General features: G+C 33.6%; 1 protein-coding gene across 9 annotated transcripts in view; it reads left to right on the forward strand.

Annotated features, from left to right (window-relative positions):
- The window catches only part of DACH2 (dachshund family transcription factor 2), a 571,191-nt gene that overhangs the window by 533,343 nt on the left and 11,445 nt on the right, over positions 1-26,403 (forward strand). For 6 of the 9 annotated variants that reach the window (XR_014834871.1, XR_014834872.1, XR_014834873.1 and 3 more), the window contains 4 exons: positions 13,652-13,800; positions 13,926-14,073; positions 18,985-19,131; positions 21,046-21,111. Coding sequence is in view for 6 of the 9 variants with exons in the window: in XM_021079681.2 (XP_020935340.1) it covers positions 13,652-13,800; positions 13,926-14,073; positions 18,985-19,131; positions 21,046-21,111 (510 nt within the window). In the remaining 3 variants the exon portion in view is untranslated. Of the gene's footprint in view, positions 1-13,651; positions 13,831-13,925; positions 14,074-18,984; positions 19,132-21,045; positions 21,112-26,403 lie in introns of all 9 variants that reach the window. The other 3 variants (XM_021079680.2, XM_021079682.2, XM_085007024.1) reach the window with 1 other exon arrangement.

Consider the following 26,403-nt stretch of genomic DNA (forward strand, 5'->3'; position numbering starts at 1 on the left):
AATAATTTAGATCACCCAAACAAATTTTCCCCTTATGTTTCAAGATTTATATATATATAATCAACATACATGTATTTAATATATATATATATATATATGCAGGCTATTAAAAACATCACTGTTTTATCTGATTGATCTAGTTTTAGCATAGACAAAAATCTTATAATAATTCTAAAGTAAAATTCAGTGAACATTTTAGATTCTTCATTCAAACTAAAGGTCTTATGATAGAAGATGAAAAAAAATCCTCAAGTACTTGAGTTATTAGTGAAAGTGAAAAATGTCTGCAGTGTCTCTGCTTCAACATCTGCTATTCCATATGGATACATAAACATTTGTAACAAATAGTGGCTGAAGGAATTTCAGTGTTAATAAAATAAGGCTGAATTTGCCAAGAAAATTTAAAGTAGATTTTTTCCGGCTTTTTTTTTTTTTTTTTTTTTCAGTAGAAAGCACACTTATCTTAAACTTGCAATTCTTCATGGGAATAAAAACATAGCCTCAATTAAATGTAAGGGAAGAAATGTGACCCAAGTAATGTGAGCCTACAGTCTTCCAACTACCCTGGAACTAATCTGAGAGATTTCAGTTACAAAATTGCAAGTGTGTTTTCTGTCTGGTATTTAGATAAACAAAACCTTTTTCAATATTTATTACATTAACTACATCCTTTAGTCGCTTTACCAGAATAAATTTTTTTAAAAAAGAAATTTCATGGGCAAGGAGTTCTCTTGTGGTACAGCAGGTTAGGGATCTGGCATTGTTACTGCAATGGCTCAAGTCTGTGTTGTAGCAAGAGTTCAATTCCTGGCCTAGGAACTTCCATATGCTACGAACGCTGAAAAAAAAATCATGGGAAAATCTGATCATCAGTAGACATTCAGATCAATCATGATTCTTTTTTTTTTTTTTGTCTTTTGTCTTTTGTTGTTGTTGTTGTTGTTGCTATTTCTTGGGCCGCTCCCGCGGCACATGGAGGTTCCCAGGCTAGGGGTCTAATCGGAGCTGTAGCCACAGGCCTACGCCAGAGCCACAGCAACGCGGGATCCGAGCCGCGTCTGCAACCTGCACCACAGCTCACGGCAACGCCGGATCGTTAACCCACTAAGCAAGGGCAGGGACCGAACCCGCAACCTCATGGTTCCTAGTCGGATTCGTTAACCACTGCGCCACGACGGGAACTCCCAATCATGATTCTTAAACATTCTGTATCTAAAAGGCTAGTAGCATAGCTTCAGATTTTTACTAAGCGTCTACTGTAATGCTATATATAGTACTAGGTGCTGCCATACACAAACACTCTGAGGTAATTCTTCCTATTCTATAAATAGGGACATTGAAGTTTAGAGATATAACATTTCACGACACAGAGATTCAGTCATGTTCATTTTATTTTAGGTAGAATTGCAGAGTCATACATTTTAGGAGGGAAAAGGAGTTACAATAAGAAAATGGGGATATCTAATGATTAATAGAAGTAGTAATTTCTATTGAAATTACTCTGAATGATAGATTTGTGAAAATTTTTAGTTGATTGAGATTTCTTTGAAATTATTACTTTTAGTCATACAGGCAAAATATATTTGCCTAACACCATTACTAGAAGAAATCACACCACACTCTTCAATTTACAAGTCTTTGAACTCATTTTAATTTACACCACAACACGAGGCACAACAGAGTACTCAATAGTGTTTCTGATAAGTCATCAAGTTAGATATGAATGTTGAAATAGAAGATAATAAAACTGAAACAAGCCATACAAACTAACTAGAAATGAATACAAGAAAAAGACAATGTTAAAACATGAAACAAAATGGCACATTAATTTGCACAAAATTTGTTTTATCCTTCCCTGACCTCTTAGCTGTATCTTATGAACTTTTTATTATTATCATTTTACCAAAAAACTTGTTTACCAGGTAGTATAAGCTCTTATGGCAATAGACAACATCTAAAAATAGTATTGTGTGTGGTGAAGATTGTTGAACTGAGCATTATTTAATAGGTGCCTTCTTCTTCAATAAAACTTTACAGATTTTCAGAGAAGCAGCAGTTTTGATGATCTTAATGCCTACATTACATAGGAAAGAAAAAAATGTGAAAGCTGCAGTGCTTTGTTCAATAATTAAAATGTATTTTAAAGAAATTTCAGTTTTGTAAAATATTTAATTAATTGGTAGGCATCATTTTGAACTGGCTAGGTTTACAATAGTGTTGTGATTATGATTTCAAGACTTGTCTATTAGGAAAAACCTTAATTTTTTTCTATTATTAAAATATGGTGCCTCAGTACCTCAATTTTTTATTTCCTAGCTAAAGCAGAAAAAAACAGTATGTATTCTTACCAATGTATGTTGTGTGTACATTGCATGTTTGTGTGCCTGAGAGAGATGAGAGAGATAACTAATGAATAAATAATTCTATTTTATATCATTGGTGCTATGATAACATCAAAATATGAATATGCACATATTATAAGTAAGTATAATTGCCGAGTTATTAGTGGGAATATCAATATAAATGTCAAACCTGTATAATTACCTACATATTCCTCATCACAGAGTTTACAGGAGGTGACAAATTATAAATTGTTATATAGACTGTTCTTGCCAAGTTTCCCATTACAGTGCCATTCTAATTTAAAATCATCTTTAATTTTTAACATTAATCCTGCCAGAATATCAACTTTCCATCTTTCATGGATATGATGAATTAATTCAAGTATTAATCCATAGAACAGCTGTTTTCCTTACTGAGCAATTGCTTATGCTAAATTCATTCTTGGAAAAGTGTTTTGCTTTTACCTGTATAGATTTAGGTTTTTTTTTTTTTTTTTTACTGTTTTATTTCCTGATTCTTTGTTATAAATAGGTTCCATTATATATATTTTTTCATTGCAATGTAAATTTGTTTTCAGGATCTCCAGGTCTGTAGAACAGCCTAGTTGATGTATCTCTAATTTTATGCAATTTCTTGAAGCTCTGAAAATACACACTTAAAATTAGGTATTGCTTTGAAATCTCTTTAACAGTAAAGATAACCATTTTTAAAATATATTGTAAGAGAAAACAATATTAATAATCTTTAAATGTAGCAAAATTGACTTTATATAGCTCAGTGATTTCTCAAACTGATCTCCACACAAGTAATATGAACTAGGCACTTAAGAATTCCTATTGTCAGGCTCTACCCTAGACCTACTGAAACAGAAACTTTCAGAATTAGGAACTATTTTTTTTTTTTTTTCCTTTTTAGGGCCATACCTGCAGCAAATGTAGGTTCCCAGCTAGGGGTCTAGTCAGAGCTACAGCTGCTGGCCTACACCACAGCTACAGCAGTGCCAGATCTGAGCCCCATCTGTGACCTACAACACAGCTCACAGCAATGCCAGATCTTCAATCTACTGAGCAAGGCCAGGGATCGAACCCACAACCTCATGGTTCCTAGTCGGATTCATTTCCTAGCTACTCCACAACGAGAACTCCAGAAACATTTTTTAAAAGACCTTCAGGATGGTACCACCAACAGTGTAGTAGGGTTCCTTTTCTCCACACCCTCTCCAATAATTATTGTTTGTAGACTTTCTGATGATGACCAATCTGGATTGGTATGAGGTGATAATTTGTTGTAGTTTTGATTTCCCTTTCTCTAACAATTAGCAATTGTTGAGCATCTTTTCATGTTCTTTTTGGTCATTAGTATGTCTTCTTTGGAGAACTATTTAGATCTTTTGCCCATTTTTTGATAGGGTTGTTTATTTTTTTGATGTTGAGCTTCATGATATTTTTGTGTATTTTAAAAATTAATCCCTTGTTGGTCACTTCATTTAGAAATATTTTCTCCCATTCTGTGGGTTATCTTTTCATTTTGTTTATAATTTCCTTTGCTGTGCAAAAGCTTTTAAGTTTAATTAGGTCCCATTTATTTATATTTGTTTTTTATTTTCATAACTCTAGAAGGTTGATCCAAAATGATATTGCTATGATTTATGTCAAAGATTGTTCTGCTATGTTTTCCTCTAAGAGTTTTCTAGTATCCAGTCTTACATTTACGTATTTAATCTATTTTTTAGTGTATTTTTGTGTATGATGTTAGAAAGTGTTCTAATTTCATTCTTTTACATGTAGCTGTCCAGTTTCCCCAGCACCACTTATCAAAGAGACCTTCGAAGACTTATTGAAGAGTCTTTTCTCCATTGAATATTTCTGCCTCCTTTGTCAAAGTTTAATTGCCCATAGGTGTATGGGTTTAATCCTGGGCTTACAACCACTAGGGAAAACGTATGGAGGTTCCTCAAAAAACTAAAACTAGAACTAACATGTGATCCAGCAATCCCATTCCTGGGCATATATCCAGAGAAAACCATAATTTGAGAAGATACATGCACCCCAATGTTCATTGCAGGACTATTTACAATACCTAAGACATGGAAGCAACGTAAATGTACATTGACAGAGGATTAGATAAAGAAGATGTGGTAAATATATACAATGGAATATTACTCATCCATAAAAGAATGAAATAATGCCATTTGCATCAACTTGAATGTACCTAGAGACTATCATACTAAGTGAAGTAAACCAGACAGAGAAAGACATATATCACTCATATGTGTTATCTAAAAAACAATACAAATGAACTTATTTATAGAACAGAAACAGACTCACAAACTTTGAAAACAAACTTATGGTTACCAAAGGGGAAAGATGGGGGAGAAGGATGGATTTGGAACTTGGGATTAGCATGTGAACACTATTTTATATGGAATGGGTGGTCAGTGGGGACTGGCTGTATAGCATAGGGAAATCTACTCAATATTATATGATAACCTATATGTGAATAGATGCATGTATATGTATAACTGAATCACTTTGCTGTACAGCAGGAATTAACACAACATTGTAAATCAACTATACTTCAATAATTTTTTTTTAAATATGAAGACCTTCAGGATATTCTGATGCGTGATAATATTTAAAAATGACTGATGTTAAAGTGTTGGATTAATAACTTGCTCCCTTGTACCTTCCACAGATCCTCTCTACTCAGATATATGTTAACTATGTAAAAAAAAAACAACAACAGTAATTTTAAAGTTAGTACCTGAATTACCAAGTCAGAGCAGTAAATTTCTCTTCCTGATTTGTGCCAGATTAAGAAGAGAGTTTTCTTCCCTCGTTGATGGAAAGGATTGCACATTTCTCGCCAGGGAAGCCAAATGAAAAATCTGCTTTATAGCCTCTGCGGTCAGCTAGATGACTGAACCCCTAGTAAAGGTAAAAACAGGGTCATATTAGAACCCTGAGGCCATTTTACAGATAAGCCAGGGTAGGGAAACATCACCTGGAAAGGGTCATCTAACTGATGGAAATGTGTGCCCTCTCTCCCATTTTTCTTAAACACATCTCTAAAACATCAGCTGCCTTCCCACCTTACCTCTATGTTCACTCCTGCCTCCTGTTTTCCAGTTTCTAATGCAGGCTTTTACATATTTACTCTCCACTCATTTGGTGTTCTCCCCTCTACAGCCTTTTTCACAGAGGTAGCTAAGCTTGTTTTCTTGGAGAAAGGACTCATACATGCCTCTGATGCTATTTGGTTATTTATATTAGAAATTGTGTCTGCCTTGCATTTTTTAGAGCAAATTCTAGTCTCTATATGAAAATTCTTTCTCTCATGTGTCCTCAGCTTTTTTCTGTTTCTAAGCTCTAGAATATATAGATGTACTTTTTAAAAAATCGGTGAAGTTTGCTCTATGCTTGATGTGATAATACATCAAGATGATAGGAAAATATGTGTGTGGGCCAGAAAGATTTATACTTTAACTATTTTCAGTCCTCAAAGGGCTATGATATGCAGACAGGTTCAATAAATACACAGAAGGCATGCTTTGATAACTTTATCAACTATTTTTCAAAATTATAAAATTTCAGTTTATCACCATATCTGTGGACTATAGTAATCATTTATTTTATTGAGAGTTAACAAGAAAATCTTTACCTTCATCCCCTCTTTCTTTCTTCCTTTCACCACATCCTTTAAAAAATCTTTATATATAATTGTTCAATTTTTTCTTTGGAATAAAAAAAATGGAATCAATCTGATGATAAGAAATCTTACCTCAAGCCTTAAGATTCTTAGTCCAAGTATCTAAAATCATTACAGGTGTTGTAGACCCAGGATAGTTACCAATCTAAATACCTGGGAGACAGCAATGGGAAATATTTAAAAAAAAAAACAAACAAAAAAACAAGAAAAGGCCCCCAGTCTCAATGGAGAGTATACTGTAGTAAAATGAAACAGATAGCAAAAATAGGAAATAAATAAGTTGTATTATATATTAAATGGTGATAAACTTCATAAGGAAAAAACACGTTAGGGATGGAGATAGTGGTACAGACTTCAAAATTAAACAGGATATTTGGTATAGGTTTTGTTGTCATAAGTTCGTGTGCAGGATGCACAGTGAGGCCAAAGAAACTGAAACAAAAGGGTTTGGAGCAAGAAAGTTTTATTGCAGGGCCAGCAAAGAGACTGGTGCCTCTTGTGCCCCCAAAAGCAAGAACTCCCTCGAAACCAAATTGTAAAGCATTTTTAAAAGCCAAGTAAGGGAGGGTGGGTACAGGGTAAGTGATTTGCCAGTGCAGAGTTCTCTGATCAGTTCGTGATGAGGTAACAGGATGATGTTACAGGGGTTAACGTTACCAATCATTAGGCTCCTATGTACTCATGGTCATCACTTAGTTACCATCTTTTATTTAGTAGTGGGGGAGATTTTCACATTTGTGACACAACTCAGGAAATGTGCATCAGATACTGTTATCTAGGTACTTTGGAGAGGAGCTAAAGCAGAGGATATGGGGGAAGGGCCTTCCCCAGAGAATGCCCCATAGGGTCCTGCTTGTTTACAGTTTCACTAATAAGGTGACATTTGAGCAAAGAACTGAAGTCAGGAAATTGAAATAAAATGCATAAAAACCCTAAAACATACCTTGTAAAGTATTGTGTTCTAAATAATTGATTTGTCCTTATTGTTGTATTAAATAAATTAAACTCTCTATTAGAAGTTTAGCACAGAAATGGAGATCTAGTTAACTGTCTGTTCACTGAGATTTTCCTATATAATTTTGGAAGAGTAGTTCCCATCCATTATTGAGATTTGGGGCAGATAATTCTTTGGTGGGGTTGAAGGCAGGGGGGCAGGGCATCCCTGGCCTCTACCATTAGATGCCAGTAGCACACACCTCCAACTCCTCGGTTCCGATAGTCAAAAATATTCCAGCCATTGCCAAGTGTCTTCTGGGCAGTAAAATAGCCCCCAGCTTAGAACAACTGGCTTTGACTTAAGAAATCTCCTCAGACCTTTGATAACTGAGAATGTAACACTGGCCTAACTTAGGGTAAAGCCAGTCTCATCAAATTATTACCTAGAAGAGGATTTTTCCAAACATGTCATTTCATGTGGTGTTAGTGGATGCTTAGGTGGTCAAATATGTTATTGTATTCTCATCTCCTGGGACTTTTCAATTAATATTTAATTTATTTAACAAACATATTGCTTTTACTTTGAGTCAGACATTGTTCTACAGACTTTACAAATATTATCTCATCAATGTTTATAACAACTCTATAAGATAGGTATTATTATTATTATCCTAACTTTACAGACCAATAAATTGAGGCACAGAAAGATAAAGGAACTTTTCCCTGGGGCTAGTAAATCAAAGAGCAGGATTGCAAACTTAGATAGTCAGGCTCTCAGCTATCTAAATTATATGTTAATATTTATAATTAGTATTTTAAAGACTGCAATGTTCTGCTTTAAGAGATTTAGAAAGTAAAAAAAGAAAGAAGTATTCCCAGTGAAACTTGAATTTCAGATAAACAGCAAATCATATTTAGTATAAGGATGTCCCATAAAATGTTTCAGCATACTTATGTTAAAAAATTTGTTTGCAGATTTCCCATTGTGACTCAGGGTAACAAACACCACTAGTATGCATGAGGACATGTGTTCGATCTCTGGCCTCGCTCAGTGGGTTAAGGATCTAGCTGTTGCTGTGTGCTGTGGCGTAGGTCGCAGATGGGCAGCTCAGATCTGGTGTTGCTGTGGCTGTGGTGTAGGCTGGCAGCTGCAGTTCCAATTCAACCCCTAACCTGGGAACTTCCATATGCCACAAGTGTGGTCCTAAAATGACAAAATAAAAATTGTTTGCTAGAGTTCCCTTGTGGTTCAGTAGGTTAAGGATCCAGTGTTGTCACTGCTGTGGCACAGATTTGATCCCTTGCCTGGGAATTTCCAAATGCCATGGGTGCAGCCAAATAAAGTAAAATAAACACTTCTGGAGTTCCTGCAGTGGCAAAGAGGGTTAAGGATCCAGCATTGCAGCAGCTGCAGTGTAGGTCACAGTTGCAGCTCAGATTCAGTCACTAGCCTGAATGCAGTCAAAAAAAAAAAAAATGTGTTTTCTGTTTATCTGAGATTTAGATTTCACTGGGCATCCTGCCCTGTTATTTATCTGGCAACCTTTGCTTTAAGGAAAACTGTTTAACAGGGTTTAGCTCAATTTTTTCAACACTAGTTTAAGCAAGGAACCTTTTCTTTTTGGCACACCTAATATCCTGGAGAAGTTCCATGGGACTTTATTCTAAGGACAGTGGGAACACTTTTCAACTAGAGAGTGAAGAGATTAGTTTGAGTACATACTCTAGACCACAATGATCTCTCCTTTGAACTCCTAGAAGCACCTAACAATCTATGTCACATGCTTTTAAACATAATTGTACACTTCTGTAACTTGTTGACTTTTTTCCAAAAGAATGTGTCAGCTTCTTAAATGACAGGAGCTGGGTATCATAGTTCTTCCAAACCCTTCACTGGATGTAATATTGGTTATCAGCATATTATTTCATATGAAAGATGATTTATTTCTAATTCATAGCTTATAAAGGATCCTGTTTGCCCAGTTTCTAATCTAAGGATCAAGAACAAAACAGGCCATAATTGGCTTTAGCATTCTTTCTCACTTTCTCAGGCTGGTCACCCTCACTCTTTTGCTACTAGATTTCTGTTTTCATTTATCAGCCTACCTTTTTCTTTCTTTCTTTCTTTCTTTCTTTCTTTCTTTCTTTCTTTCTTTCTTTCTTTCTTTCTTTCTTTCTTTCTTTCTTTCTTTCTTTCTTTCTTTCTTTCTCTTTCTTTATTTCTTTCTTGTTTCCCTAAAGAAATGTAACTATTTAAGGATCAAGATTTTCTTTTTCAAAATTTGAGGATAGCGACACTTGAGTCATTGTTCAACTCAGTCTGTGAACACTTCCTCATATTCATGCAGGTCAAATTACACAGAAGTTGGTCATTTTGTTGTTATTGTTCCTCATTTTGGAAGAGGGAAGCAGGTGTCTTGTTTGTGCTGAGTGCAATACTAATGAAACCAACAAAAGAGAGTCCCTTGGGCCTGCTCTATTTAGGAAAAAGCTCTCAAATCAAATAATTAAATATAATTTATTTGTTAAAGAATGAAAACTAATGACCTGGTGTGTGGTTGCATTTTTCCACTACTGAGTGTGTCAGCTGTGTGCAGTTTCTATTCCTGTATCATAATCTTCAAAGCCCAGAGGAAAAAGGAAACACTTAACCCTATGAAAAAGTGGGAAAATAAACATGAGAGTCATATAGAAAGTCTCTAGCACCCTTGACTTTAATTTTTAAGAGTACTTTTCCATCCTGAGCATTTACCGTATGTTTATCTTTTTTCTACAAATAAAGTTCCTGTCAGCTTTCACATCTATTCATCTGAGCCCTAAGTAAGAAATTAAAATTAAAAGCTTGTTCTCTAAATGGATTTCCAGTGCTGTTACAAGTATGGCATATTTAACAAACATGTTCAATAAAAGTAGTCTCCACTTTGCTTCAATACATTAAGAAGCTGCTCATAGCCTCAGGAAGATAGCAGTTGTCCTATCTTTACATTTTACTTTGTATTGTTGCATCATATGTGTTGATAAAGATTTTAATATATACATTTTAACACTAGCCTTTTAAATCAAAATGCTCAATTGAAACCCCTTCTCCCTGGATTACAAAAGAATACTCATTTCACTAACAATCTATATTTCTAGTACTTGCCCATATTTAATTTCATTGCCAATTAGAATCTCTCAAGCTTAACTAATAAATTCCTATATAACAGTGCATCTATTCAAATTCTAAGGAAAATGTAGATACCATTCAGATGTGAAAAGCTATAACAAGATTGAAATGGATTTCTAATGCATTTATCATTCATTTTTGTAGCATGTGATTTAAATCCGAAAAAAAAATGATGAATGGTTTGACAGTTCCCACTCATATGCACCAAAACATAATACACGTTGACTAGTTGTTGGCTATTATGGACCTTAACATGCAGTGTGACCTTGGTCTGGAAAAGCATGTTTGGTTTGCACGGAAACTTAATCATACGAAGTCATAAGTAGAATCCTTCTTCTTTACTACTCTTTTCCAGGACTAGGAAATTTATTGCTGTGGGACAGATAGGATATGAACAATGGGCCAAATAGAGTCCAGGGTTATCTCATCTGTGTGAAAACTGCTGCTGAAAATCGATGTGACCTCTGCTACACTGTCATACCAATTCCCACCCTCTGTGTCCTATTTGTCTTTTGGTAGAAGCTTAGATCTGTGTGCTGTCTCTATGTGTCTCTCTTGGGACAGATTATCAAAATGAATCATTGCCTGCATACCTCTTATATTTCTATTTATTTTCCTGGTGTTGACTAGGTCTGATGAAATATGATTCTTTTTGCATTTGATCCTCACTGCAGCAAGCAGCACCTAATTCAGCTCTGTCTATCTCTTTAAAGAAGAGTAATACTATTTTGAAACTTCAATCTACTGTACAGCAACATTACAAACCATAGACCATGCAACCTGTCTTCATAGTCAATAGTAATTTTCCTTTCAGCCAATTTAATGGCATTTCATTCATCTCCAAATAGAAGGCTTTGATTATTTTAAAGGAGTTCTAATTTTGTTTTATGCATACTAAATGTATTGCTTTCCTTTTCAGGTATTTTGTTTGTAGAATACCCCTTAGAGTCTGACCACTGAGATTACATGTGTATAGAGTGACACATGACAAATAATCCATAATTTTAAGAACTCTCCCCCTCATGTAAAATATTTTTTTCAGGGGAAATATTATATTATTTCTGAATCAGCAGGAAGTCAATGTTCTAACTTTTTAGCAATTCATTTTGTAAAAATAGATCTTCCAGGCTACATAAATTCATACTTTAAGATTTTAAACATCGGTATGAAGGTATAGGACTCTCCAATTATTATTAATATTGATGGATCATTATGAAGTCATTTTATCTCTCCACATGTGCAGAAGACAAAATACTAGCTAAATACAGATTTAAGACCACACAAATAAAGCAGAATATTGCTTGGTTGGCTGTTGAAAAATAAACCTTAGAAACATTAAATTTTCTGCCTAAGCTGTATTGTAGAATTTAAATTTTTAATGAGATATTTCCAATGTTCAAACCTTGTAATTGAACTAGATCCCAGACTTTGTTATCATTCCCTCTGGAATACTTTGCCTCTTCCAAAACCACTACCTGCAAGGAAGAAAAGAAGGAAGGAAAGATGACATGTTCTGTAAGAGATTAGGGTTAGTTTTACGATAAGAAAGTTGTATAAAACACATGCATCAGACATTTATGGTACAAATATTATTTTTCAGTTTTACTATAAAACAATTCCTAGGAGTACGTTCATTATAGTTTCCTGTGCTATAGGAAAATTGTTATTTTATGCATACTTTTGAATTCTTTAGGACCAATAAACAAATACTCTATAGCATTTTGGATTCAAATAAAGTAAAACTGTTGATTCTCTAAAATAATTTTTCACATTTTTTATCCCTATAGGTTTTGGAAAATTAGAAATTGTAAAGGTAATCTATATCAAGAGCATTTTATTCAGAGATAATGCTAAACCATGAAGTAATCTCACACAGAAGTTCCTGCAATAGTATGCCATAGCCTCTCACATAAATCCCACAGCAAACTATGATGACTCTGAAATTAATGGGGTTCAAGACTCTGCACACTACATATATAGGCTGCTTGCAATTGATAAGTGAGGTCTAACTGTATGACAAATCCGTATTCCTATCCCAACAAGGACCAGAACCAATACCTAGATTTTTGTTTTCAAACCATGCGAAAATTGTTTAGCTCTAGATTCAAGCCTAATTTTCTTCTTGAATGAGTCTCAAAATATATGGGTTCACCAAATATTTTTATAACCAGAGAAATACATATGTTCAAACTTTGCTTGTGCTCAGTTACTGAAATAAAGAGACTGTGGTGAGTAGAGTAATTTCATTTGAGGTGTTATGATTCGACTCACTGTACATTGCTGTTGGAGCCATTTAAGAATGCCAGGGTTTGTTTGCCTACATTCCAAGATTACCTGTTTGTAGCAGTTTATTTTTACATATGTAAAAAAAGCCCCAATTCTTAATTGTAGAGGAGACTTTGTTATCTAGTTTATACATCTCACAGAAAAGATTTTCAACCACAATTCAAATAGAGAGCTAAGTAGTTAGTGCCTCAAAATAAGAGGAGATTCCTTTTATAATTAGATATATCTGTGTAAAACAAATCTGAAATATCTTATTAGATTAAAATTCTGTTGCTATCTTCTCAACTGAAGCTAAGGGGGAATCTCATAAAAGTAATGAGTGTTTGGGAGAAGTTAATATAAAAATAAAAGGGGAAAAAAGATATACTTTAAGATTTTACACCATAGGTGATTTTTTTTTTCATGAGAAATATTCTTCAAAATAGAAGGTAACACTGGAAACAATCCAGATGCCAAACTATGAATGATTAAACACAAAGCCATATATCCATGCAATGGAAAACTTTTCAGCAACAAAAGGAGGAAACCACTGATACATGCCACAACATGGATGAACCTCAAAAACATTATGCTAAGTGGAAGAACACAGACACAAAAGACCACTTACTGTATGACTTTATTTATCTTAAAAGCAATCCTGTAGAGATAGAAAGTAGATTAGTGGTTGCTAGGGGCTTGGATTGGGAAAGGAGATTAATTATAAATGGGCATGAGGCATATTTTGGGGGTGCTTAAAATGTTCTAAAATAGATTTTTTTTGGTTACACAATTTTGTAAATTTACTAAAAATCAGTGAAGCATACAATTAAAATAGGTTAATTAATTTTATTTTATGTTATTATACTTCAATAAAGGTATTAAAAATGGAGATGACATATTTAAAGAGAAAAAATTAAAATGCAGTGTATGCTTTATCATGAAGTGATCTGATTATTTAATTTATATGTAATAATAAATAAATCTTAAATTTTTTTCTCTAGATTTTATACCTCTTGAACAGTAAATATTTCACCGTAACTGATTCTTAAACATTTATTTTGAGAAATTAGAGGCAGCTAGGAAATAGATATGACTGGCTTCCAATTATGAGTTTTCCATCATCTGGTTTTAGAAAAAAAGTATCTATAGATGCCATTTGAGATGAAGGAAACACAGTGAAAATTTTGAACTGTTAGTTTGTGAACCTTCTGACATTAATTTTGTTTTTTTCAGAAGAGGATCCCGTTCAAATTCCAATGATGAAATCGCCCTTGGACAAGATCCAACTGACTCCTGGGCAGGCATTGCCTCCTGGATTCCCTGGACCATTCATTTTTGCTGATAGTCTGTCCTCTGTGGAGACTCTGTTGACCAACATTCAGGTCAACAATATTTCTATAAACAAAATAAATGTAATACAAGACATTAGCACCTACATAAATTATTTCATATTTGAGAAATTAAAACAGATAAGATGAACTGCATGTTATTTGCTGTCTTTTGACAGGGTCTACTGAAAGTGGCTTTGGATAATGCTCGCATCCAGGAGAAGCAGATTCAACAAGAAAAAAAGGAACTGAAAATGGAGCTCTATAGAGAGAGAGAGATTAGAGAAAACCTTGAAAGACAACTCTCAGTTGAGCTTCAAAGCAGAAGTAAGTTTAACAAGTTTAGTATAAGTGAATAAATTAATATTCTGTTGGAGTATTTTCAGTAGTAATAGAAGTATTCTCAGAGATAGTCTGAAACTGCTGAAAATAAATGGCCAGCAAGCTAAGAATCAAATACTGTGTGCAATCTACCAGGTAAAATGTTTACACTATTTCTCTTAGTAATTGAATAAATGAACAAAATCTATACTTCAGATTTAGAAACATGAATATTCATAGTTCTCTCACAGTTTCCTAAAATGCATCTGGAGATATACACATATATACAATCTAACAATTCCTTGTATATGAAATGCTTACTCTTTACCAAGAACAATGCTGGGGTTAGAAGATAAATAAAACTCAGTCCCTGTCTTTGAAAGATTTACATTTCAAAGGACTAGCACAACCAAGCCAGCTAATTTCAAGACAAAGTGGCAAGAGCAATGACACACATTATATATGTTTATACAGAGAAGGGGTAGTTAGTTCAGTTTGGCAGTGTGGGGAGGTTGATCATTGAGAAATGCTTTCTGATGCTGACACCTGAACCTGAGTCTTGAAGAACCAATAAACCAAGAAAGAGCATGAAAGTACCTGAGTTATTTGGTCATTCTAGACAGAGGTATTAATGAGCAAGAAGCCCCAAATATGGGCAACTATATACAACTTTGTTATTACTGTGGCTTTGAGTTTTCTGAAATGAATGTTGGGAGATGCAGAAAACAAGTAGAGGCTAAAATGTGAAGGGCATTTTTAACCACGTAAAAGATTAGCTTGGACTTTGTCCTGTAGGTTATGGGAAGTATTAAAAGATAAGCAGGGAAATGATCTGGTCTGATTTCAATCATATAGACCTCTCTGGTGTGGAGAATAGATTAGGGTGGTCTTAGACTAAGACTAGAAACAAGGAAACTATGTAAAAAGAGACTGCCCTTATCTAAGCAGTGGTGATGAAGACTGAAATAGGGTAGCATGAGTAGGAATGGAGATAAAAGGGAGAGAATGGAGAAATATTGTTCACAAATAGAGTTAACTTTCCAACAATGGGTAGACATTTGACAATCTACAGACATGGATAACAATGCTAGTTCATATCAAAACCTGGGAGAATTCAAAACTTTAGCCAATAATTTCTACCTCTTTCTTACATTTACCGTAAAATACTCAACAGCAGCAAAAATGACTATTGTGAATTTCAGCTTCTTTCCTTTCTCTGCTTGCTCTTCTATAGAAGGATCACAAAGCAAAAGTTAAGCAGAAAAATTAAAGTAACAAGGAGAAGCAAAGAAAGGGAGAGAAAATTCAAAACCTGGATAATGCCTCCCTAAACAAGGAGGAATGACTCCAGTTGAGTGAAATTCACTAACTCTGTACTATTCCAAAATACCACATTATATTTTGAAATTTGTATCAAGACATTGAAATTTTACTGTATATTTTCCTTAGCCCCTAGGAAACACTAGTCCAGTTCAAATGGAAATTAAATCATTTAATTTAAAAATAATTAAACCTCTCTTATCTTGCCAAAGTCATTAAATACTACTAAACAAAAGCTAAATTATCTTTTTAAAGTTTGAAGAAATTAGTTTATGTCTGATAATATGTGTGCAATATGTATTATTAGTATTAGCAGTCATAAAAAACACATTTCTTTAAGGGAAATTACACTAATGAGACCCAACAGGACCCTAGGGGGCCCAAGTATCAAATAATTATATGTTAAATATAATAACATTCACAAATTGGCTTATGAAAATCTACTACATATAGTAAAATTGGCTTTAACTTTTAAGGATCTACTCATACTTATTTCTGTTTACTAACTTATAGATTCTTCAGGCCTATCTTTATAATCGGTGTCACTTTTTGTCTTTTAAAAAGTCCTAGACATAATAGATGTAATATTGTAGCTATTATCAAATTTATTGTGAAGCATTTGTATTTAATAAATTTAGCAATTATTATAATATAATAATAATATCACTACTAATACTCTTACTGTCATCATTACTATTATTGTCATTATGTCATCACTGCTGATACCATCATTACTACTACTGCTGCTGCTGCTATTAGCTAATGTTTATCAACTGTCTGCTATGTGCTAAGCACTGTTTTTAACATTTTATACCTTATGACTAACATATAATAAGAAACTACTCTGTTATCTTCATTGATTTAGAGAAACTATCTGCTTTATCTCTATGAATCTCAGCAGCATCATCTATTAAAATAGTTGACTGGATAATCAATTAAAATTCCTTTTTAATTGGTATTTTAAGATATTCCTTAAATATCTCATACCAGTAACCCAACCTTTCATGACAAAAGGTGAACGCTTTATCTCAAGTCATAAGATTGAAAAGAAAAAAAGATAAAATTAATATTATGGTTAAAAAGTAATGCCTCCCCAAGTTTATAGAAAAATAGTAGCTACATATATATGTGCAATGTTTCACACTTAAATATTCCATCTAACTACCTTTTTGTTCCTAGCTGGAATGTGTTAATTGAATTAAATATACATAACAATACTCTTTGCCAATTAAATACTTAGAATCAAAGAATGATAGGGCTACAAGAGAGCTTGGAGGTCATCTGTCATGGTCCTTGACTAACTAGTGGTCTCCAGGTTTTGAAACAACTACCTATATGATCTTTGGCCCTCAGGCTATAAGAACTACTAGTTCTGTGATCTTGAGGAAGTTTTTTGACCTCTCAAGGACTCAGTTTCCTAATCTATATAATGGAGATAACAATATTTTCCTTGCTGAGTTGTTGTAAGGCTTAAATGAGATATAGATCCAGAAAAATGTTCAGTACCTGGCAGGTCCTAAATAAATTATAGCTATTATTACTTACATATATAATTTTAAATGTAATATGATGGAGCATTTTTTATAACATATGGAATCATAAATTTCAAGGGAATCAACATATGGAATATTTTTGAATAAATAGTTAGCTTTACTAGAGACAAAATTTTATCTTTTTAAGGGCATTAAGTTATACATTAATTTGAATAAATCTATGTTTCTGATTTAAATAATTTGCTAAATACTTTATTTTAATGATAGTAAGTGTAATTAAGATAGTAAAATATTTTTATGTTCAACCTTATTTTTATCAAAAAGTAATAGAAACCATACATCTTCAGTGGTTTTATTCCAAGATTTCCATCTTTTTATTACCTTAGTCCTCTGAATTTTTCTCTTAAGTGAAAGCAAATTTAGATGAGTAACTGACTCAAAGTTGCCGAAGGTCGTTTATATGAAAAGACATTGAACTGTAAAATGAATACAATTGAAATCCAAATTAGCATCATACTCAATTCAGTGCAATCAAAATATTTTATTATTTATTTATTTATTAATTGTGATTCCCCCAGTATAATTTTGTTTCTACTGTACAGCATGGTGACCCAGCTACACATACATGTACACATTCTATTTTTGCACATTACCATGCTCCATCATAAGTGACTAGACATAGTTCCCAGTGCTACACAGCAGGATCTCATTGCTAATCCAATCCAAAGGCAATAGTTTGCATCTATTAACCCTAAGCTTCAAAACCACCCCACTCCCTCCCCCTCCGCCTTGGCAACCTGTTCTCCAAGTCCATGATTTTCTTTCCTGTAGAAAGTTTCATTTGTGCTGTATGTTAGATTCCAGATATAAGTGATATCATTCAAAATATTTTAATTATATTGGAATAGTTTTCACATTTTAAAAATGTCATATAATTTATAATTTTGCTTAATGTTCCCTGAATATTTTTCTACTACTATAATGTCAGTATGTCTTAATTTTTTTAAACTGATTTAGGAAGAATGTGAAGGTTGGTCAGCTTAGAAACCTGATAGGAAGCAATATATTGTTGGAGCCCAGTATTTGTGAGAAATTATCACAGATTTCAAGGTTTCCAAGTATAGAAACAATCACACATTTGTGCAAAGTTTCTAGTTAAGATATAAAGCCTTAAGAATTGAGTTATAGTTGTTTTATCTCTTCATTATCTTTTCTGTTTTCAAAAAAAAATGCTGTTGTGCTTTACAGGTTGCTTGATATAATCATTGCTGAAAGTTATTCTCCTTAAAATATTTTGAGATAGATGTGGATATATGGAGAGAGACGGAGTCTGATGACATGTGCATATATTTAAATAGACAGGTAGATAGATATTTGCCCTTAAAACTGTTAACATCTCAGAGAATTATCCCTTGCCACTATAAGTTTTAAAAGACATACCATGTTTTTGTTTTTTCTTTTTTGGCCACACCTGGGACATGTGGAAATTCCCAGGCTAGAGGTTGAATCAGAGCTGTAGCTGCTGCCTATACCACAGCCAGGGCAACACCAGATCCGAGCCGCATCTGAGACCTACACCACAACTTGCAGGGACACCAAATCCTTAACCTTCTGAATGAGGCCAGGGATTGAACCCTCATGAACCCTCATCCTCACAGACACTATGTTGTATTCTTAACCTGCTGAGCCACAATGGTAACTCCAAGACATGTTTTGCAACTCAATATTTTCAGGTTTTTTATTATTTTGAAATATGAATAGCAATAGCTTGATTAATAATAAGAATTTTTTCTTAAGAGTTTCATAAACTATTTCATATCATTAAATGCAAGTAGTCAAAGTAGAAAACAATTTTCCACCACTACCACAACCACCATACAAATGCATGTGTATAGAGCTTACTGGAGAGCTGAAAACAGAAAGAAGTTGGTTGTAGGACTGACTACTCTTTGGTTGGGTCTAATGATAATTGGAATCAAAAGAAGCTAATCATATGCTGACTCATACATTTATATCTCTCTCCGAATCTGTACCTATGGTTTATAGTTCAGCAACCTTTTTTTAGTAACCAAGACTTTGAAAAATATCCCCTTTCACATTTTAGGTACCATGCAAAAGCGCCTGAAGAAGGAGAAAAAAGCAAAGAGAAAACTACAAGAAGCTTTGGAATTTGAATCAAAACGCAGGGAGCAAGTGGAGCAAGCACTTAAGCAAGCCACTACTGGTGACAGTGGACTGAGGATGTTGAAAGGTAATGTCTGAATGGATCTTTACACTCAAGGTACACAAAGGATATATGTATATATAGAGAGAGGGTGTAGGGGAAGGGAAGGGAAAGGAAGGGAAAGAAGGAAGGAAAGGAGGAAAGAAGGAAGGAAGGAGGGATGGAAGGAGGGAGAACGAGAGAAAAACCTTGCCCAGGAATAATTAAAAAATCAATTGGAGGCCAAGTGCTTTAGGTCATTAATTAAATCTGTCAAAATAATCCATATTCTGGGAGATATAGATAGCCTAGGAATAACAAGAAATCCTGCTGACTTTTGCAGTAAAATAAGTAATACTGATAACCCCCCCAAGACCTAAAATGTTAGCCTTTCAGGTACATTCATGTTAAAATATGCTGATGTTTGGTGTACTTTAATTTAATGATCTTTAGAGTGCTGATTCCTTCGATGTAGAGTGCACACTTAAAGAGTGTCTGGTTGACAAAGAATGTTCTAAGTAAATTCCTGGAGCTCCCAGGAGAAAGTGCTTCTGTCCTGAAATCTCTTAATTCTACAATTTTCTGATTCCATTTTAAATTATGAAAACCCATAACATCATTTCATTTCATAGAATATTCAAGTTCTTTCATAGTACATCAACAGCTAGTATATTTAACTGATGTATAACAAGGACTTTATACACACATGTACACATGCTTCATACATATACAACACACACATGAACCAAAAGGGGTTGCTTCAGCATCCTATACTAAGAGTGAATAGAGAATTTTACAAATGTTCAGTTGTATTCTTACCTTTCCAAAAGTTCAGTGCCCTTTTTACTCTGTCTTGGATCATAGTAGTCCTCACAATCAATAGAAATACACAGCTAGATTATCAGCTTATGACAGCCATGCCTCATGGAGACGCAGCAGAGAGAATGTAAATAATAATAATACATCAATACCTCATACAGTGGAACGAACATCTTAGACAGTGGGAGCCAGCAATGACACGAAGGCTCTGTGCAATATTATTATCTGAGGCCCTGAATTTGTAATTCTGGGAAGGTTTGACAGGTTTTTAAATGTCTTTGAAATTCACCCATATGTGAAATCCACCCATATGTGAATTCCACTCTAGCTCCAGAGTTTTCTAATATAAAGGGAAAGCAGCTGTTTCTACAGCATGATGGGTAGCTCGTAGTCAAATCATTTCATTCTCACATTAATCCTTGATGGCATTGGATGATACACTAGCATCTGTTATCACATTACACAAACAAATGTGTATATACTGGAATGGCCATTTTAATGTGTCCTTTTAGATAATGTGAATAACTTTTGGATATGTGAATAACTTTTAGATAATCACACTTCATATTTAAAATTGAAAATAAAATTGAAAATAAAAACCCATCCCCTCATTTCTTTTTCTCAAGCTTTTTCAAAACAATTCATATATCTTAGTCCCTTGAGACAGTACTACATAAAATCCACAAGCCATAACCTATGTTTTGGTTACATGTGCGCTTAGCATAGAAATAATCTCATCATCTATCACATTTTACACATGGAAAATATACCAGAAGAGTGGGACACTTCCACTTATGCAGTTATATTCACCTCTTTCTTATTCCTCAGTCAAGACATGATACCTGATAGTCTGAGGGGATTTTTATGGGCAGATTATTTTCTTGAGATTTATCTTTACAGAGTAAAATGAATGAAGGAGTATTTCCTATAAACCTGGAAATATATGTCCAATTGTAGAATTCAGCTATGGTTTAAAATAATTTTCCTACCATTAAAAACATATTGACATACAGAAAACAAAAAATGCCACCCAAGACCTCGTGTTATCTATAGAACCAAAGCACTGGCCAACTGAGAGTTTTCACTTTAAATGGAATCAGGAAAAAAAAATTGTACCTTAATCTTGAATGTTACTTTTTTCAGATACTGGGATTCCAGATATTGAAATAGAAAACAATGGAACTCCTCATGATAGTACTGCTATGCAAGGTACAATAACTATTTAATGTATGACCCCTGAAGGTGGGATGGGGATGAGCTCATATGTTGATACTTTTCATGTAAGTAAAATAAAAAGTTTAGAGTTCCTGTCGTGGTGCAGCGGTTAATGAATCCGACTTGGAACCATGAGGTTGCGGGTTCGATCCCTGGACTCTCTCAGTGGGTTAAGGATCCGACGTTGTGGTGAGCTGTGGTATAGATCACAGACGAAGCTTGGACCCCATGTTGCTGTGGCTCTGGAGTAGGCCAGTGGCTACAAATCTAATTAGACCCCTAGCCTGAGAACCTCCATATGCCACAGGCGCAGCCCTAGAAATGCCAAAAAAAAAAAAAAAGTTTAACTTTTCTTCATAATAGAGAAAGAAATCTGCTGTGTTTTTTGAGATTATGTATTTAGGGACTGATAATTTTACATATACATTGTGAGCAAATTTCTCTTATGTTTGCTGTTAAAAGGATGTACATTTTTGTATTAGGCATATTCTAAAAAATGTAAACCGTGAGTATAATTTACCTTTCAAAATGGTACAATAATATGTTTTTTAAACCTCACTACTCTACTGTTTGTAAAAACCACAGGTACAATAACATGACCGATCAATATTTGCAAAGTGTGCTAGGCAACATTTTATCAGCATTTAAGTTCCGATGCTAATTTTAGATTACTTTTAGAAACCAGCTAAATATGAAATAAGACCAGGACCTGTCATTCATAATTTGCAAGATTCTTATAATTGCTTAGATCCTTTAAAATATTTTAAAAATATTTAATAGTTAAAAAAAAAGCCAAATCAAATCAATGAGTCTCATTGGGGGTGCAAACACACCTAAAAGTAAAAACTGAATTTAACCGCTAGAGTTTTTCGTGTCTTTCTAATGCAGTTTTCTAGCCCTCTGTATGCAGATTACATCTATTTTCACATTTGTGTCTCACGCTAATAAAAAGGAAAAGGCAACTCCATGAGAAAACAGTTTCCTAACTTTCAAAAAGGAAAACAACCATAGATAGATTGCTTGCTGGAAGTTTAACTTATCATTGCCTTTCCACTGTGTAATGACGGTATCTACGTGAATGCAGTAGAACTGGATGTGACCAAAAGATCCATGTGAATTCATTATCATTTTATATGGCAACTTCAGAAAATTTGACCACCCGCATTCATATAGCTTTGTGCATCATCTTTACAAAAGCAGGGGTGTCAGAATTCATGCATCTTCTGGTAATACCTGATTCTGATGTAGCTGGACCTAGCCAATGCATTAACTTTACTAGATGTGAAAGAATGCATGTTTAGCTCATTCACGTAAAGCTTTTGCTGTTTCTTATCCCTTATTTGCTTACATAATTTCTTCCCTCAACTTAAAGGCTGTGTCTGTGTGAGCACAGCCAATTTGGATGGGACCCAGTGTTTATCCAATCAATTCCCCACAGTGAAGTTTATAGAGCCCCACTAGTTATGGGCAACCACTAGAGCCAAGGTAGGGTTGAACAATCCTGAAGTATTTGAACCCTTCTGAATCTTTGACACACAAATATAGACCCAGTCTTTAAGGAGCATTGAGCTTGATTTGGGCCCTCCTTTGAGTGGGATGTAAGGTCAGCTTTGGAATTGTAGGAGGTAAACCTAATATACCATTAGTGAGTTGTATCTTTATTATCCTTTTTATTCTATACTCCCAATTCATTGCTGTTTTTTTAATATATGTGTGCGTGTGTGTATATATATAAATATATATATATATTATATATAAATATATAATCCCTTTAGTAGTAACATCTTTCTTAACTCTAAGATAAATATAAAATTTTGAACTGTCCTAAAGTTATTTCACTGGCAACAACAGATAACTTTTTTGTGGGAGGTCAGTTAGGTTATGTAAGCAAAAGGTAGATTCATTCTCCATTTGGCACAATTTTTTTATGTTAATGAAGTCTGCAAAGAATGGCTTTTGAACATTAACTTGTGATTACAGAAAGACACAATACTTATTTTCAGTGAACATATTTTTAATAAGCTTTCCTAGTTTTTTCTGGCTAAACATGAGAGAATTAGATATACTTTTAAAAGGATTGCGATGAAACATATTCTAAAGCAAGGGAATTAACTTTTATCTATTTTTTTAAATTACAAATTAAATTGTCTAGCATTTGCAATATATGGTAAAATATGGTGGGTTAATAATTCTTATTGAACATCTGCCTTTTAGGTTATGTTAAATAGTATTCTTGATAAATGCGGTAAAAATATAAAAATACATATTCTCAACTCTCTTATTAGTGGAGCATTTAAACGTGGTAAATGATAAAGTTCCTATCATCAATTTATGAAAAACTGGAGTGAATGCTTTGTGTTACTATGACAATGGAATCACAATTTAATGTCTAAAGAAATTATTTTATGAGCAAAAACTGATTTATTCTTTTAGCCAGGGGAATAGGTTCCTGAAAATATTATCAGAACTAATCTTAAATATAGTTTACCAAATCAATCAATGCAAATAATTACCAAAAAATCCCAATAATACTACTTTTTTTAAAGATGCTCAGAATTGAATGATTACTCATTTGTATCTATGAACTTGGGAAAATATATAATGCTCGAAAAAAGAAAATGCAAGTTTAGCCATTATTATTCCTTTCTGCCTAATGATTTTACTCTTGTGTGTTATCATTCTTTTCCTTTGTGACTTATTTTGATACTGTTTTCATCTTTTTCACTTCGCTCTTTTTCACTTCCCTCATTTATTTAGCTTGGAAGATTACTTCCTAGCATTGTTTATGAGGGTCAATATATTCATGCCAATCTAACACCATTTCCGCAACTCATCTCCATCACAACAAACAATTCCAGCATCAGAAAAGTCTTTTCTCTTCCATTGTCAATAGCTCTGCTGGATAGAAATCTATCATTCACTTAGTGCTCTTTCTTTGAAAATCAATTAGTTCCATTGTGACATTCCCTTAAGAGAGCTTAAAAAATACGAAAGTTGCTTGGCCATCATTAGAAGTAATAAAGTCATATATAGTTTTATGATAATTTCCACATGGATCTTAGTACAAATTGCCCATGTACCAGGATTCTTATATGTATTCTAAATCTCTTCCATTTAGTGATTTTGTCTTTTATGCTTTGAATGTTGTTTGACAGACAAGGTATATGAATAGACTACCTTCTGATAGAAGGATTTCTGTATCCCTTATGTTTTAGCAGTCCAAGATAACAACACCTCCTGAATACTTTAAGGTGATCAAAAAATGAATACACACCCACTCTGATAGCTGTGTTCACTACTGGGGGAGGTGAAGGATATACAGTAATATCCTCCCAACCAGATTACCATAACTTAGTTTGGGGATGGCAAAACAGTACATCAACCATCTTATCAACCAATCTTGGTTTCACTAAAATAAACATACCAAGTGTCATTAAATGTACCTTCAGATTAATGATTTTTGCAAATGACATTCAAGTACCATTTATGTAGTGCATTTTTGCTGATAAAAGCAAATTAAATTAGCACAACTACAAGTGCACTGATAAAAACTAAAACCGAACAGCAGTACTATTAGCTAACAAAGTAATATTTTCTCTTTACTGCATTCTGCCATTTAGTTATTATCCTATTGGAAATCTAATTATAATCCTTTTACTCCCTAGTCAAACTTCACGGTTTTTGCAAGCTTAGCACTGACAAGTGATTTCATTACATTTGATTGCCTGCGCCCAGATTGACTTAACTTCACTTGGAGACCTAAAAGCCCTATCAGTTTCTCAGATTCCCTGTTTGCACATTACAGCAACAACTCCTTTAATTAATTAGCATGAACAGCAGTAACATGAACTGCTGAACAGAAAATAACATCATTTTATGATCGCAGGGAGACTTCCCCTTTTGCATGTTTATACTTTAGTTAACTTTTGTATGATTATATTTCATTGTTAGGGGCTACTGGTACAGTACATGTTTCTTAAATTTGTGAAAATCGACATCATCATTTTAATAATAATAATAGATAAAATGAACCCAGAATATGTCTCCTAAATTTTAGAAAACACAACAGCCTTCATTATGAACTTTCTAGTACAAAATAAAATAATAAAAAGTTCAGAGGAGATAACATCATAAAGTACAAAGACACCGTGACACATTGTTCCTGTTTCATTTCTGCCACTGCATTTGTTTGGAGAAAAAAACAAAACAAAACTAGGAACTGCTTTTGTAAGTGGAATGTCAATCTCTGTGAATAATTTTTTACATTTGCTTTTTTGCCTACATGCTTGACAATGACACAAAATGATTTAAAACTGGAATATATTTTTATCTGATATTTTTCCATAAATATGGTGAAATCTTAAATAATTTTCCATTATTTTTAATACTCACACAACAGAAGTGGATATTAAATCTAACCTACACATAAAAGGTAAAGAAAAAGTTGATGTAGAAGATAAACCTATTAAACCTATTTTTTCTCTCTTAACCATTTTTGTTTAGAAAAAAAATGTGGTAGCTTATTCAAAGAGTATAAACTGACCATTCTAATATATACATACAATCCTTGATCTCATCTATGCAATATTTGGTGACGATGCCACTGAAGAAATAAAAGCAAAGTGGATAAAGTGTTATTTGACTCTAAAAGCAGTGGACACAATTTTAATATCTCTATGTTAAAAAGCACACATATTTTACAATGTAATTGAATATACAAATATTTATAATATAGAACTTTAATGTTTATTTATACTGTGAAACGTACATGAATATGTATATTCTTATTCATTCTCTCAAAATCAGTTTGAATAGTGTCTATCCTTCCTTGACCCTTAACACCTCATTGTCTTTTCTATTTGCTGCTCATTCAGTAACTTAGAACAACATTCCTCCAAAAAATTTAAGTTGCCATGCCAATATTTATTAAAAACAGTTACCATGGGGCTAAATTGTTAATTGCAGAATTTGGTGAAATAGCAATGAAAGTGATGGTAGGAGTAAGTAACGGGACTGGAAAAGCAAAAATATTTATGATTTATTTCCATGTATGTGATAAGACAAGAATAATTAAATGGAGAGTATATAGTCTTTTCTACTAACTTCCATCAAATTGTGCTCTATATCTTTCTCTAGGGTTTCTATACACTACTTCTTGTCCTACCTTCATAACCATTAATTTCCTTCCCTTTTGATGTATTATACTGTGTTGGAAGATGTACATAGGCACTCTAATATTACCATTGTAAAGTAGAAATGTCCTTTTATGAAGTAGAAATACATAGC

This window comes from Sus scrofa, chromosome X, assembly GCF_054392235.1.
Source record: "Sus scrofa isolate SSC_HxYL_T2T_F1_AM1 chromosome X, Sscrofa_HxYL_maternal_Yorkshire_Landrace_v2.0, whole genome shotgun sequence".
In the NCBI taxonomy this organism is placed as follows: Eukaryota; Metazoa; Chordata; class Mammalia; order Artiodactyla; family Suidae; genus Sus; species Sus scrofa.